General features: G+C 36.9%; 1 protein-coding gene across 4 annotated transcripts in view; it reads right to left on the bottom strand.

Annotated features, from left to right (window-relative positions):
• The window catches only part of ARNT (aryl hydrocarbon receptor nuclear translocator), a 53401-nt gene that overhangs the window by 12411 nt on the left and 24136 nt on the right, over positions 1-16854 (bottom strand). For 2 of the 4 annotated variants that reach the window (XM_051992730.1, XM_051992731.1), the window contains exons 5-13: positions 14039-14083; positions 11842-12055; positions 10456-10669; positions 8696-8798; positions 7657-7722; positions 5682-5767; positions 4305-4381; positions 3439-3573; positions 2270-2344 (exon numbers count right to left, since the gene is read on the bottom strand). In XM_051992730.1, the coding sequence (XP_051848690.1) occupies positions 2270-2344; positions 3439-3573; positions 4305-4381; positions 5682-5767; positions 7657-7722; positions 8696-8798; positions 10456-10669; positions 11842-12055; positions 14039-14083 (1015 nt within the window). The remainder of the gene's footprint in view (positions 1-2269; positions 2345-3438; positions 3574-4304; positions 4382-5681; positions 5768-7656; positions 7723-8695; positions 8799-10455; positions 10670-11841; positions 12056-14038; positions 14084-16854) is intronic. The other 2 variants (XM_051992732.1, XM_051992733.1) reach the window with 1 other exon arrangement.

Below are 16854 nucleotides of genomic sequence, written 5' to 3'. Positions count from 1 at the left end.
CTAAGAATTCTCTTTAAAACCCTGCCACATCCTACAGAAAGTCTCTGGGTGAGAAAGGAGGAGATATCAGGAATAGGGGCTAGCGTGTGTGCAAGCAGAAAAGCAGAGATGGAATACTGAATTCAGGGAATAGCAAGTACGGCAGTTGGACGAGAACGTAAGAGTGTGAAAGGTAGCTAGAAAGGCAGGCTGGAGCCAGACAGTGAAGAGCTTAGCAAGCTTCCATTTGGTTCTGAAAGCCACTGAAGGCTCCTGAGCAGGGACGTGACCTGTGCTTCAAGACGATGATGTTGGCGGTGGTGTGGTGGACGAGGAGGGAGAAGTGGGGAGCCAGGAATCCAACCACAAGGCTGCTGCAATAGGCTGGACAAGGGGTGATGGAGGAAGATATGGGCTAAGGAGTGTAGGGATGTTGCTGCGTCAGTGCTCTTAGCTCTGTGAGGTGTGTGCATGCATTCGGGACTCCCGTGAAACTAGAAACTTACTAAGAAGAAATGTTCTGCAAATAGGAGGCCTTTAGTTTTGACTGATTAATGAGTCTAGCCTGATGCCTTACACACCATATACTGAAGATTTAGAGTACCTTGAAATCATAAGGGGCTATGGTAAATGAACTCTTGAGGGTCTATGCACAGAGACCATGAAACTAATACTGATATCCTGGTACATTCTGGCTTCCAGCTATTTGTTTCCTATCATGATCACAGACATGGGAACAAAATACAGTCATTTTCTTTAAGGAAGAATGGGCAGACTGAAAAGTCTCCACAATTTTAGAATGAGAATTCCATCTTCAAGACAGAACCACTAAGTAGCTGGAAAATATGGAAATAAACAGAGTATGCCCCAAAGGGGCAAGGCCCCAAACTCTTAGATTGTTATGGCTACAGCCAAAGGAGAGAGCAAATACTTTCAAAGACCACAGAGAAAGGGTAAAAGTAAGTCCACTTAGTCTTGGAAAGCATATCAGCTCTTCAAAAGAAACAACAGAAGAAAACTAGCCCTTGCAGATAGTTTGGCATCTCCAACTTGGGAGCCTCAGGAATCTGGACATGGTTTACATTAAGCCAGCTGATTCTATCCTTTTCCTGCTACCAATGTATTTCTTTTTTTAGAACAGAGAGACAAAAACTATCAGGAGTTCAGTGAAGTTTTGTGAGAAAAATTCCTCTAAAGCCATGGTAACTTTGGTTTTACTTTCTGCTTTAGAAACAATTAAGTGTTTTCTTTTCTAGTCAAAGAACCAAAGAATGACCCCCTTTTATGTCTCATCCATTCCACAAAAATAGATTACATTACAGAAACTCAGCTGGAACTTCAGAGGTCACCTGTCTGATCCACTTGTACTGTAACCTCTTCTACAATGAACTTGACAAACAAGCATCCAGCTTTGGTCTCTAGGAAGAAGGAATCACTATTTCCAGATCACACAAATTGTTGCAATTTGCCTTTATATGCAGCCCAAATTTGCCTTTTGATAACCTCCACTTATGATTCCTGGCGCTGCCCCTCTGGAACAAAATAGAACAAATCTTATCTCTTTTCCACAATGTTTGAGGACAGCTAATATTCTCCGATCCACTCATTACTCTCTTCCTTTAAGGGATCTTTAGGATTTCAGGCAACTATTAAGAGTAACTGAATATTAATGAAAGGCAGCTCAGTATACAGAGACCAGGTCTAGAGTCAGGAAGACTTTCTGAGTGTAAATCCTCCTCTTCCTGAGCTTAAATCCCACCTTGGACACTGACTAGCTATGTGACTTTGAGCAAGTCACTTAACCCTACTTGTTTCAGTTTCTTCATCTATGAAATGAGCTGAAAGGAAAAAGCAAACCATTGCTGTATCTCTGCCAATAAAACCCCAAATGGGGTCACAAAGGGCGACCCCTTTTTTTCATGACTGAAAAAAAAAAAAAAACTGAACAACAAGATAACACTGCATTAATTATCACAAATGGATTATCCTATCCAAAAAAAATCAGGTCTTCTTTTAGATCCAGGTAGGTAAATATATATGCATCTCTCTCCAATCCAAAGCCAAGCAGAGATGAAATGAGGATAATCTGTCATTTTAAATTATTTTATCCTAGTTTTTTTCCTCTATAAATACAAATGTCTGAGTTGAGAATAAACAAGAATAAACAAATTATAGTACCTTGCACAAAGTAGGTGGCCCAATAAATATCTATTCAATGAATGAATGAATGAATGCCACAGCCATAAAGTCTATTCCAATCTAAATTGCAAGGAAGAATGAAAAGAATTACCTGTTGGAAACTGTCTCTTAGGAGCTGCTGGTCTTCATGATGACAGAACTCCACAATATCCTTTCCCAATAGCTCCTAATAAAAGAAAGGAGAGTAAGACTCTCTTTACCTAAAGCCTTAGAGTCATTGTGCTACTTTTTCCCTTTCCATTTGGTTTGGGAGTCAGGAACCTGATTTTTTATTTTCAATTCCACCCTTCACTCCATGTTGTTCTTGGACAAGATCCCTTTCCCCTCAGATTCTACTCTATGCAAACAGGAAAAGTCATTTTATTCTTTTCCCTTCAGATTAATAATCAATATAAATGATATGTGAAGATTTGGCCAAATCTCAACAAGTATTCTCAGATGGATTATACAATGTGTATATTATCTGTATTACTCAAACTCATTTACTTCTTACTCTTTCTTTTCTACCTAAACAATTATCTTATTTAGTAGTACTTCTGTTGGAATAAGGGAGAAAAGAGAAAGCCTAAATCTACTAGATTTAGGGATGGATTCCTAAATTTCTAATGATGGTTTTTGACATTTTTTGTCAGTCTGAGGAAGTACAGGGACTTCTCAGAATAATGTTTCTAAATGCACAAAATGTAATACAAAAAAAATCACGAAGGACCCCAAATTAAAAATTCCTAAAATAGTAGATCTTTTTCTGAGGTGTTAAGGATGTTTCTACTAAACAAGAACTAGAATGTTTTCCATAGGCCTTATTATGAATTTTGTATTCAGGATGGATATTCAAAATGGATAGAGTTTTAACTAATCTAATGAATGTAAGATTCTACTATATACTGCAAACCAGCCTCTAATTTTTCTATTTTGTGAATTCTTATCATCCAGGAGTGATCTGATTAATATTAATTGATCTACATGAGTATATGATCATAGCTATAATAAATAAAGGAACACAGAAATGAAAATGTTTTAACAATTGAAAACCAATATGACAATACAAAGCAGTAATTATTGTTAATCACAATATCAATAAACAGATATTTACATGTGTCTATATATATGGATGTGTATCAGGCTGCCTCTGATTGTTTCAACTGTCACATCTGATTAAGCTAAGGACTATCTTTTGACAAGAAAAAAATTATCTCTTTGAATCTGTCATGTCTTTTGAATCTGTTTGAACACAGTCATGTTTTATATTGAGCACCTCACCTGTGGCTGGTAGCCCACAGTGGCTATACAGCGATGGTCCACAAAAGTAAAGATACCCTCAGTGTTGTGACGGGAGATGAATTCTGTTGGCTGGCAGACATTGCTCATGTCTGTGCAGTTGGGAGAACTGGTCACCTGAGAACCAAGAACAAATTAAGGAAAAATATCTCATTATTTAAGTCCTTTAGAGAAACCAAAACACATGTGTCCCTATCTCCCAAATAATTATTTCAATAATAACTTTTCACAAGAACTCACATGTCTGTCTAGGCATAGCGCGATAACTGGCTATAAATAATTTACATATCTGTACCTCTATATAAAGAGGGAAGAATGACACAAATATAGTTGGGAAAATGTAAAAAGTCTAACAGGAAATTCCTTTTAACAAATAGTAAGGAAAGAGGAAAATAGACACTTTGAACTCAAAAGCCGACCTATTCCCTCTGAGAGAATTAGGTTCTCAATCCACCTAGAAAACTGAGGCTTAAAATAACCAAGGTGATTACCCAGCAGTATGGGTACAGAAAATCGGAAGCCCTGTCTTCTCATTCTTTCTTTTGTAGGGAGAATATACAGTTCTTTCCTAACAGGGGGGCCAGGAAACCAGCACAGAGAGGGCAAACAGAGGGTCAAAATTACAAGGGAAGCATCTATGGAGGAAAGACAAGAGTGTCTTTGCCCTCATGCTATTCATCTTCTGTTAAAAGTCAAGAAGCTTAATGCCCAAACCTAAATCAAAAGTCCAAAATTTTATGTTTTTGTTTCTGTGCAGTCAAGTAATAAGACAAAACAGGAAAGGAAGAAAGATGCCTGCTGAAACCCAAAGCAGGGGGGATGATGGGGACAAAATACTTCACACTTGCCTGTAATCGCCCAATAGCCACAAGGCAGAACTTGCTTCCCTGGCTAGCTTCTGGGTCATCATCAGGGAGTGAAACACCTGCAAAATGAGATAAAGTCAAAGAGTGTATCACAATATTACCAAGAGAGGAGCAGCTAGGTGGCGCAATGGATACAGCCCTGAAGTCATGAGGACCCAAGTTCAAATGTGACCTCAGACACTTAACACTTCCTAGCTGTGTGACCCTGGGCAAGTCACTTAACCCCAAGTGCCTCAAGGGGGAAAAAAAAAATCCTAGGTAATATTAGCAAGAGAGTAGAGAGATGTCCTGCACAAGCAGTGACCTCAAAAATAAACAATGTACCAAGAACTACACAATGTCCTACCAATTAGTTACTTCTACATCTTGGGTGGGTTGGGGGGGAGGGAACAACAGAATAATCTCATTCCTTCCTCAGAACTCTGATATTTGCTTTTTTTTAACCCACAATAGCAATAGTATTTCCCTAACCTGAAGACCAAACCAAAGTAGGAAGGAAAGCCATAAAAGCTTTGGATAATGTGCATGTTTATTAGATATTAAAATCCATTTTCAAATTCAAATTTAAGTATTACTGCCTAAAAACTCTTTTGGTTTCATTTTATTTTCTCCTTTCAACAGAGAAAAGAATCAGGAGGGAAAAGGCTGGAAGAATGGAGAGGAAACGGAAGAGAAGTGTCTCAGGAATCCAGAATTCTTTGCCAGACCAATTGAGAGAGAAGTTTTCTTCCTGAATGTATGAAATCTTACTCAGAGATCTAGCCAAGTTAGACCGCTTTCCATCACCTCTGTGATGTCTTCAAACCTCAATCCTGTCTTCAAACTTGATAAAAGCACTCTGCCTATACATCCGTCACACCAATCCAGGGCCTTCCTCTACTTCAAAATTTGAAGAGACCCTTCTTTGGAAACCTTTTCCTATGGGTTTCCTCAAGTCCTCATTATTCCTTTATGTGCTTGGTGAACATTCCTTATACATGAGGATATATTGTATTTGCTTATATTTATTAGTATTTAAGCAGGAATTGAGACAGGATTGAGTCTTCTTTGGTCATTCTATGGTCCTCTACATCCCAGTTTCTTAAAACTCTGGTTTGTGACCCCATCTGGAGTAACTCAATGTGAGGGTTACAAAATTATGATTTAATTCTTAGTTAATATTTGATTTATATACCTATTTTATATACCTATATATCTGGGGTTATATAAAAATTTCTCAGGCAAAAGAGGTCATGAATAGAAAAAGTGTAAGAAGCCCTGCTCTAAAGAATACAATTTAATATTACACAATGAATGAACAATAAATATCTATCCATTTTCTTACCCTTTATGAGGAGTCTTTGAGGAGAACTCTCTTACCTGCTGGAGGCCAAGCCTTGATGTAACCTGTACAGTGGACAACCACGAAGTGAGGTTCCCCTTCCTTCACAGAGCCTAGCCCATTCCTAGAGAAAATCATATATATCGGGAAGAAACACAGCATTAAAGATAAGCATACCAGTGAATTGTTGGAGCAGTGAATCAGTACAACAATTGTGGAAACCAACTTAAAATTATGCAAATATAGTGACTAAATTGCCCATGCCCTTTGGCCCAGCAATTCCACTAAGCAGGACTATGCCTCCAGAAGAAGAAAGCCTCTATATATGACAAAATATTTACAGAAGCATTTTGTGATAGAAAAGAAATGGAAATAAACTAGATGCTCATCTATTAGGGAAGGGTTAAACAAACCGTAGAATATCAATGCAATGAAATATTACTATATTACATGAAATGAAATATTATATTACGTGAAATGATGACTACGATAAATACAGAGAAGCATGGAGATTTACATAATCTATTACAAAATGCAGGAAATAGAACTTAAAAAAAATATGCTCAACATAAATAGAAGAACCACAAAACCATTTTTAAAAAAGTGAATGTTGCCAAAATCATTACCAAGAACAAGCAGCGCTCTAAAGAGAGTATCTAATAAGATTTTCTTTTCCTTTGAAGAAATGGGAGGTTCACATGTGGAACATTGCTTATATTATGAAAAAATTGTTTTGCACATTTTTCTCTTTTTCCTCTTTTTCTTTAAAAATTTATTATAGGGCAGCTAGTTGGTGTAGTGAGAGGTAGCTAGTTAGTGCAGTCAACAGAGTACTAGCCCTGAAGTCAGAAGGACCTGAGTTCAAATCTGGACTCAGACACTGAACACTTCCTAGCTATGTGACCCTGGGCAAATCACTTAACCGCAATTACCTCAGCAAAAAAAAAAAAAAAAAAAAAAAAAAAGTTATATGGAATAACCCTCTGGAAAAAGAAAAGGGGATGGATACTGGAAGAAATTCTGGTGATATAAAATCAAAATATTATATAAATTTTTGTTGTTGTTGTTTGCTGAGGCAACTAGAGTTAAGTGACTTGCCCAGGGTCACACAACTAGGAAGTATTAAGTGTAATATTCTTCTCTAAAATGTAATATTCTCTGTTGAGGTTTCCTTGGGGTCTCTGGAGGCAGCATTAGTGTCAATTCAGTAATCGCCACAAGTGCAACCAGGAGTTAAAGTCCAAATCCTGGATTTTGGTTTCAGTGGAGAAGCGAAGGAAGACAGCCTGCCACCACTTCTTTGGTTCTTCTTCCTTTCTTCCTTGTTCTCCTTCTAGCTGAATTTGTCCAAACTTATATCCTCTCTCATCATAGGTGTGAATCTTGTGGAACTATAGTAAGTACTAAGTACATGTACTGAACTAGACAACTATTAAGCACCATGCTAAAATGTCTCTATCAATTCCACTGGCTTAGCACCTTGTTTCAAGTTCTGGCCCATAACAGTTAAGTGTCTGAGTCTGAGACTAGATTTGAACTCAGGTTCTTCTGACTTCAGAGCTGGTGCTCTAACCACTGCACCACTAGCTATCCCCCAATTTTTTTTCAAGTCAAAAAAGAAAACTACCTTCAGGAAACTATTTATTTATGGAGTGATTTTTGGTTTTCTATGGCACCTTTAACTTAAGGCTTTGAGCAATCTAAGAAAAAGATAATCAGTAGCTCTTTTCCACATCAAAGCAACAGCTTAATTATACTTCCTTATTGTAACAAGAATTCATCTTTGTGAGACCCACACTCATCCACACAAAACGTGTAGACTTCTTCTAGGTAAGGTTACGCTGGAAATGAGTAACAAAGAGAAACAAACAATTGTGCCTTTTTCTCTGGAGGACTAACAGGAAGACTATCTTTTCCAAGGCAAGGAAAAGAATGTGGTGGTCTTTGGAGGAAACAAACTACCTCAGAGATCTATGAAGCACTCTCTCTCAAGAGGATGACCTTCAAACTTACCTGCACCTGTTCCTCACAAAGCTCAATCTGTTCATGGAACCTGGATCCACAGAGCTATTTCCACACCTGCCCAGTGGAAAAAAGAAGATTAGGCTGACCAACATTTTGCTGATTAACTGGAATCAAATTCCATCATTGTTTATTCCACATAATCTCAAGTTTACACAGTTTTGCACATTACTGGCTCAATTCTACCATGTTTCTCCCATTACAGATAACATTTATATAGCACTTTTGGATTACAAAGCACTTTACAAATATTATCTCATTTTATTCTTAAAACAACCCTAGAAGGGAACTGTTATTATTATCCCCATTGTGCAGAAAAAACTGAAGCCTTGAGAAGTTGTGAGGTTTGCTTAGGGTCACACAGAGCCTATCTGAGACTAAATTTCAGTTTCAAATTCCTGCCTCCTAGTTCAACATTCTATCTACTGAGTCATATAGTTGTATACTAATTAAACACTTCCTAAAGTTAGTAGTGACCTCTCTTCTTGCCTCAAATATCACTTAATGTCTAGCATAGTGCTCAAAAAATACAGTTTATATATGTAGGAACCCCCTATTTCATTTAGAGTTGCACTCACTGAAACAGAGTAAGGAATTCTGAGTACAAAAATGTTGGGGAAAGTATAGAGTCAAGACAATGGGGTTCAAAATCTTACGGGGTTCAAATACTTATTAATTATGAGATGATGAATAAATCAATTGGGCCTCAATTTCCTTGTCTGTAAAGTGAGGATATCATCTGTAGTTCCTACTTCACAGAACTGTTTTAAAATTGAAATCACACACACACACACACTCGCGCGCGCCCGTGCGCTCCATCAACTTTTAAGGCTCTATATAAATGTTAAATTGTTATTGTTATCAGTATTGTTATTATTATTGATTTCCTATCCCTCTGGATTTAAAGAAATTAATTTAAATCAATCAGTGTTTTTTGGAGTTTAAAGCATTTGATAACTGATAGTCAAAGTCAGTGCTCTATTCAATGCTGAATTCTCCCTAAATAAAACCACACCAACTTGCTACTTACCTCATCCGGCAGATAAATGACCTCCTTGAACCCATACACATCCTCATGGAAGACTGTTGACCCTCCTTCTTTACTGTCCCAGTCTTTAGGTCCAAAATGCGACCTGGAAAAAAAAATTAAGGAAGCTTGAATTGAACTGCTTAGTGAAAAAAGAATAAAGGATAAAAATATGAGTGAGATGGATTAAGAGGTGCATGGAAGCACAGGCAGAAAAGAGCTTGCAGTCCTAAATAATTTTTAACAATACCATGAGTTTGGACTTTTGGACCAAAGAAACTTTTTACTTGTTTCCTGTTTCTGTCAATTGTTCTCAGAACTAATGGAAATAAGAAACTCTGACCACCACATTAGGCCCCAGATATCGGGGGAGGAGTCCATGAACAGTGAGAAACTGAATATCTAGCACACTCAACCATTAATTACACATAAACAGATTACATGTGATAAATTTTTAAACTTAGACTGGCTTTCTTTCCTATCTGACATGTATTTTTAAAATAGCTTTTTAAAAAAGCTTAACAAAAATCAATTCCCAAGCACCTATTATATGCAACTTTATTAGAAAGACAAATTTACTGCAGAAACTTTAAAGGGCAAGTATTTCTGATTATGTGCAGTTAACCATACCATTGTGCTTCTCTGCTGTTACCAGAAATTAAGCACTAAATGTGCAATCAACTACATCATGTCATAGTAATGGAAAAAAGTGGTATGGCACAGTGTTTGGGATACTGGGCTGAGAGTCAGGAAGACCATGGTTTAAATTCCACTTCTGTTAATTTACTAGTGATAGGAGGTTAGCCTCCTAGAATCTTCTTTTCCTCAACTGCCATCTCCTCCATGAGGGCTGTTCCTATCTCTCCCCACTCCACTGAAGCCATCATTCCTTATTTCCTACACAAATTTGTCTATGTGCTTTCCACCGACCGACAGAATGGAAACAGGTTTATCTTTGTCTCGATTCCCCCAGAACATACATGGGCATCCAGCTTGTGCACTTAGCACACAGCAAACACTAAACAAATACTCGCTAATATGAATGTGATAAATCAGTTCATTTCCATACGCTTCAGGAAACTCCCTAGGAATGATCTAAGTGAAAAATAGGCTACCATTGGCACTGAGGGAGGGAATTCTCATTCTAGGTGATAGAAAGGTTAATAAAATCCTCCAAACATTCATGCTAAAATCATAGAGGATGGAAGAGCAGGCCCACTTGAACCTCACAGAAACTAACAATCAACAATAAGATGAAGTTATCGGCAGTGGTTCACTCCAAACCTTAGTAAACCTGTGATTTTATTTCTATTAGAGTCTACTAGAGCCTCTTATATGACTTCCATTTAGCAATGAAGTCTTGAATTCTAAATTTTTTTCAGATTTGAAGCCTTTTTTTTAGCTCATAGTAACACTGGGTTACCTTATAATATTGATGATTGATGATGTGGAAAGGGAGCCCTGGCCCATACCACGCATCAATCTTGGATGAAAAATTATCCAAAAAATAAGGCATAAGCAGATAACTCAGGTGTGAACAATAAAGACTTGACTGTATTGGAATAGAAGAGAAATGCACTCTGGAGAGAGTGCATTTCCTAAGATCCCTCTAAAAGCCAACACAGGTGGGGAAAGGAAAAACTGAGGAAAGGCACTTAGGGCAGCATGAGAAAGCACTGGCTCTACAACCAAAGGACTTAGGTTCTGCTGCAAAACCCTTACCACCCCTTATCTCTCCCACTGGCCAACTACTCAAATCTCACCAGTCAAAGCATTTTCAGAGGTGGAGAGCTGCTCCCGGAGCTTATCCACATCATCTGGGTGCACCTGGTCATAAAGAGTGCTGCCAAACCATTCAGATTGTGGTTGGTTCAAGACAGGGGTCACTGAGTCAGATACATATACCACTCGGCCTGTCTCACACGACACAATGAACAGAAAACCATCTGCTGCCTCTAGTATCAGATGTTTCAGCTCCTGCCCCAAAGTAGAACACAAAGAATATGATTAAGTATTTCCATCAATAGAGGACCCAAGGAATCTGGATCTGTTATGACCACAAAAAGCTTAATTTCAAAGTAGTACCAAGGCATTATTCTCATCTACTCTTCTTCGACTTTAATTACAGCTGCATTTATAAAGTATCTTGTGATGTCCTATTAAGTTTTTCTCTCTGTTGTGAGTGTATTTATATGTGTGTATAAACATCTAATTTTTCTAAGTATTAGTTTCCTCATTTGTTTAAAAAAAAGAGAGAAAGATGACCTGTTCTAAGGTTTTTTCTATGAGCTTCCACTCTGTTATCTGGATCTTTATATAATCTTTACAGTTCTTGCCATCTATATCCCTTTTTCTTTGCTAAAAATCCTGTTTAAAGCTCTCCTACTCCAGGAAGTTCAATATGATTATCCTCACTCAGCTTTCATTATTCCATTCAAATCGGCTCATTTCTAGCACTTATGTATCTAGCATTATACATTTTTAGTGCCGCTCATACTTGACTGTGGCCTCCACAAAGGCAAAGATCACGTCTCCTTCTTTGAAATCCTCAACATACACAATTCAGAGCTCTTTGTCACAGCCAAAAGTTTATGCAACTGCCCATTGGTCTTTCTTCTTTCCTCATTTAAACTGTGGCATCATTCAATATTAAAAGATTTTTCTCCATCCTCAAGGATGTTTATGCTCAAGGAAAATCCTAAGCCTTCGTATACATTGCAGGCTGAATTAGAAAATTCTCAAAGTTGTTTCTCTTTCTTAACAACTCCTCTCCCCCAATTATTCCATTATACTTTGTAAATTAAGTGTTCATGCCAAATTTCAAAATCCCTGTCAGCTTTAACCTGTCCCTTCCTTATTTCTTAGTTCTAATATTAATACACCTAACAGCTTAGAGCAGCAGCCACCTAAAGGTCAATGAAGATGGAGAAGGGAGGAAGTTACTATTTTTAATGCAATTTATTTTTCCCCTCATTTTTCTAACTTTGCTGAAATTTCAACACTTTTCAAACACTTTCAATATTTCATATAGAGTCACCCCTACTCTGACACTGCCTGAAAAATATAGTAATTTATCCAAAGAAGAACAAAGTCACAAAACGATCCACCCAACTTCCCGGGACCCTTTGGTGCCAATGAAACCCAGAGACCTGGTCAGTAAGGAAGGATGGCTTATAGGTGCCATCAGTAGAAGTGTTGCCAGTTCCCCTCAGGGATTTCATGTGCGATACAGCCATGCGTAAGATAGTCAACTTGTCTGGTTTTCGGGCCAAGGCGCTGCAGGTGGGTACCATGTCTGACAGTTCTGTGATATAAGCCGTCATCTTGTTCCGCCGTCGCCGTTCAATTTCACTATGGTTTTCCCTGCATTGAGAGAAAGCCGAAAAGCTCCACCTTACAAGTCATATCAAGTCATTTAATGGCATAAAGAAGCAATATACCTACCAGCGGGTGCTAAAAGATGTGATACTTTTAGTGCAAAAGTCTTTGAGAAGTTAGGAGGAATGGCCAACCCTCTCATGCAGATCATGCACAAAAGAGAAACTGATACAACACAGAAGAGAGCAGGAAGATCCTGGGGTCTCCCTCATAACCAAATGGAGCCCTTCATTTTATTATTCTTTTAAACCTGCCTCTCAGCAAGAGGTTTGGGTTTTTTTCCTCCTCAAGTAAAGGGCATTGACTTCATTCATTGAAGTTCCTGAGGTCTATTTTCAAGTGTTCAACATTATGCTCACTTATTAAACTTTTCAAGGGAAGGGTGATATGAAAAAATGACTTTACTTAATGTAAGTATGATTCAGAAAGTGTTCAGAGAAATATCAGTTTAAGAACAGGTTTTCCCTATGGTACTCTACTCCCAGCTTATGTCTTGCTCAAAAAACAAAAATAGGGCAAAGCTGTGGACATTATGTTTAAAAGTTATATATGCTACTTCTGAGACAGAATTAATAAACTAAGTTTCTAAACAAAAAATCTTTCTACAAGATGCTCCCCAAAGGGTTTCTTGTGAATTGCAAATCTGAGGCAGAGAAAGCACTGACATCATTCTAGAAAGACCTAAGAGAGGCAGACCACTTATAATTTCAAAGGTGTGTAAGAGTGGGTTTGGCCAGACTGTCATTTGGGGGCTAGAAGATCAGATCCTCAATAATACTCTCCCAAAACTAAAACAAGATTTAAAGTATTTTATAGATAAAAGAAGCCTTAGAAATATACCATCTAGTATGATTATCTCATTTTCAAAGTAAAAGACAAAGACCTAGATAAGCCAAGGGACTTATCCAAGGTTTCACAGACAGTTAATGATAGAACAAAGAGACAAACCGGATCTGCTGCATTTAGAGTTCTCCACATTTTACCATGCACAACCAGGTTTTCTAGAGTGTGATGGTTAGTAAGAAATATAGCGTGGAATACTAACAAAAATCTTGTGACAAAGATGGAAAAGGACAGATAATAAATAAGAAGGTTTGGGAAAAACATGGAAAAATATATGGAAAAAGAATGATAGGGCTTTCAAAGTATCTCCTGAATACTTGTTCCAATTACTCATTGCATACCAAGAAACTTTGACCCATTTTCTGCTACTCTCTTACTAAGCTGGTGTTGACTGCCAGCAAAAACAATTCTAAATCTTCCCGTGCAAAGAAGAGAGGGACTTCCCCTATACAGATCTCTAATTTCATGACTGTTATTTTAGAACACTTAAACCTCCACCTTTAGAATGGGAGCAGATCCTATTTGATACCTAAGCCCAAAGAATGAATTTTCTAATGACCACAAAGAAGCTGCCAAAAATGATTTTGAGCTGCCACAAGCAAGGCCACCATCACTAGGGCAATGCAATCCCATTGTGGCACAGGAATACGGACTACAAAATAACACCGGAAACCAGGATAGATGGTTTTCTAGAGTAGTAGAGAAGGAACTACTGTGGTTTAACATGGCAGGAGATGATCTTCAACACAGGGTAACTTTTTTGGCATTTGGCTTTCTGACAAGAAAACATATCCCTGCCAAAGCACAAACTGGCAGAGGTAATGAGACTGTGAGAACTTTCTGTTTTCTAATCACTTCATACTGAAGCTCAAAAGAAGACTAAAACTTTATCACTAAAAGCAAATTTCTAAGTTAAAAAATTAGCCATTTCCCCAAACCCACATTATTTTTCTTAATTGTGAAATTAAGTATTTAATTTCACAAACTTCCCTAAGGTGCTATCTTCATCTGTCACAGATAAGAGAAAGCACAAAGAGGAAGGGAAATAAAAGGAGCAATTCAGATTGGTAAGGAGGAGAAGGAGAGGGAATATTGGCTTCACCATGCTGAACACTGGTCTCCTACCTGGCAAGTCTCTCTTTATCCGCTGAACTCTGCTCATCATCCGACCTAAAAATAAAATTGATGAACTAAGCTAAAAAATTTTTGATAAAAGATAAATGAAAGGAAGATGGGCAGAAGGGAAGAAAGATAAAATGGGATAGGGAACTTAGCTGACAGCTATGCAAACCTGTATGAACAAAGAAACCAATATGGAAGACAAAGGTCAATTTAAAGAAACTCTGAATGAATCCCATCTGAACATAAAACATTTTATAATCTGAATTAGACCCTACTAAGGTAGACAGTGAAGATAACTAACATCTATGAGAAAGGAATCCAAGAAAATTTGGAGATCTACTCTGTCATACACAGATCCCATTAAGGGTAGGAGATACACTGCTATTCAACAAGGTAAGAATTATTCACATCTGAACTTGAGATAACAGATTAAGAATGGGTGATCATTAACAGAATGTTCACAATGACAGAAAACAATAGGACTGCACTGAAGAGGCATATAAATAGCATGCAGAGTCCAGTTTTTGGCACTCTCCTCTGTCTTTGTCTGCTTTTGAAATAGCTTCTGCTTTCTATTCATTCACTCCAACTTAACTAGCTCTCTGAAGAACCACAACATCCTTGTTCTCCCAATGTTCTCCCCTCCTCTGAAGGGGGAACAATGGGTTACTCGTAATTTTTCCTGGGAAACTGAAGTACCTCAGTGGCAAGTGAAGAAATATCATACTAGTGTGACACAGAAGGAGATAAAGAGTGTCAGCAATTGATTCTATTTTTAGGATCTCTGCTGCAGCTTAAGAGGCAAAGCACACTACAATATGTTGACATGATGAACTATTACACAGCTACTGTAATGGATATGCTAATATGTAGAAATGTTTATGTAAAATAATGTTTCAGTGAAAAATCAGAAACACAAAATAAGATGCACAAGGATTATAAGTATTAAAAATGTAATTCATATGTCATCAAAGATTAGAAGAAAATAGGGATGGATATAAATAGCTCATTGTTCATTAGATTCTCCTCCCTCTTCCTGCCTTGGGCAATAAAAGTAGCTTAATTTTCTCTTCTTTTAAAAAGTCCAAAATTTGTTCTTTTCAATAAAGAATAGAAAATTTCTTGAATTTGAAATCTGTAAATTCATTCAACTAAATCCTGTAGGAGAGAATGTGAGAGATGTTACACAAGTTCAAATATCAGGGCTGGTCAATATATTAGTGGACCTGTACTGAGAGAAAAATTAAATTTCATGAAAATTATCTCAAGAGAAAACTTAAAATCAGATTTTTATAGGTTCCTAACCACAAGCTTTCTAAGTTTCAGTTTCCTTAGAAAATTAGCTAAATGGAGGAGATAACAGAAAATCAATAGAGAATCAAGATGCAGTGAACATCACTACAATCTGATCTTTCCCTAATCTGTTTTTGTCTGCTGGAGACCAAGAACAGTTTTCTATCTTTAAATACGCTATTTAAAAATGTAAAACTGACCCCTTTTCTACATCTATGTTCTAAAGCCAGATGGGACTTTAAAGTGTACGAGGTCCCGTATCTTATTTTCTAGATAAAGAACTAAAGCCCAAAAAGGTATATGATCCAAAGATGTGTGTCACACATAGTAGAATTGGTAAACTCAAGCCCTCTGATTCTACATTCAATACTCTTTCCACTGTACCACATTGCGCTAGATCTGACCAGCTGCATTATAAGTAATGATCACATTTTAAAAGAATAAATTTTGTCTGTTGAGAAAGGAAGCAACATCTGAAACCTGTAAACTCAGTAATTTATCATCCTAATATAGATGGCAAAAATATTCTCCAAATATCCATGACTAATCTACTGAATTAGTTATGGTTCATCTCCCAATGATTTCATAAATATCTACTTCAATAAGTTGTGCTAAGTCACATAATCAAGAACTGTAAATTCTTCCTTCAGTACATCTTCTATGACACTATGTTGTCTTTGAAAAGTCTACCAATGGTAACTACTACTGAGTTTATCCAGTTTAATCTCCTTTGTCAAGTCTGAGAGGACTTCCATAACCCAGCTCTACTCTACATATGTTCCACTGCTCCCTAATCCTCTGATCCAGTCAAGTCAATTTCTACAACAAAATAAAAGTTTCTACTTCTATGCCTGAGATATTTTTCTTCCTAAATGAAAATACTTTCCATTTCTCTATTCATATTCTATTCAAAGTCTAATTTTAAATACATCTCTTTCAAGAATTCCCCTATTCCAGGGCTCATAAATCATCAGCATCTTTTTCTTTGAAATCTTACCATCTCACAATCTGTACAACAGAGTTAAGCATTTGATTTTATACTGCCTTAAACTGTTCATTATTTACTATTTTAAAATAAACTATATATCTTGAGGACAGAGACTAAATTCTTAGTCCATTCCTCCAAGTCAAGGTGTTGATTAGAAACACAGTTTTGAATCAACCCCATTATATACTTTTCTGATGCAGCACAAAATTAATCTGAAAAATATAAAAATAAAACACCACTTTAAAATGTACATATCTCCTGAGAGGAAAAAAATGCATGAATTGTAAAAAAACATGTAAACACTCATATAATTCTGAAAAAGAACATATTTTAATAAAGGAAAAAACTGAGTTTCTGACTGGTAATTTAAATAAACTAATTCTGTTTCAAATCACATCTACCCTAATTCCAAAAACAATTCCATATTCCACAATTTATTAACATTTTACCATTTTTTAATTATATAAAGAGAATCTAAAAAAGACTTCTGACACAGGCCTTATGACATTACATAAACAGATTTTAAATATCCACTTAA

Source organism: Antechinus flavipes, chromosome 4 (assembly GCF_016432865.1).
Source record: "Antechinus flavipes isolate AdamAnt ecotype Samford, QLD, Australia chromosome 4, AdamAnt_v2, whole genome shotgun sequence".
Lineage (NCBI taxonomy): Eukaryota > Metazoa > Chordata > Mammalia > Dasyuromorphia > Dasyuridae > Antechinus > Antechinus flavipes.
The sequence above is the reverse complement of the archived record's forward strand: the minus strand, read 5'-3'. Positions and strand labels throughout refer to the sequence as shown.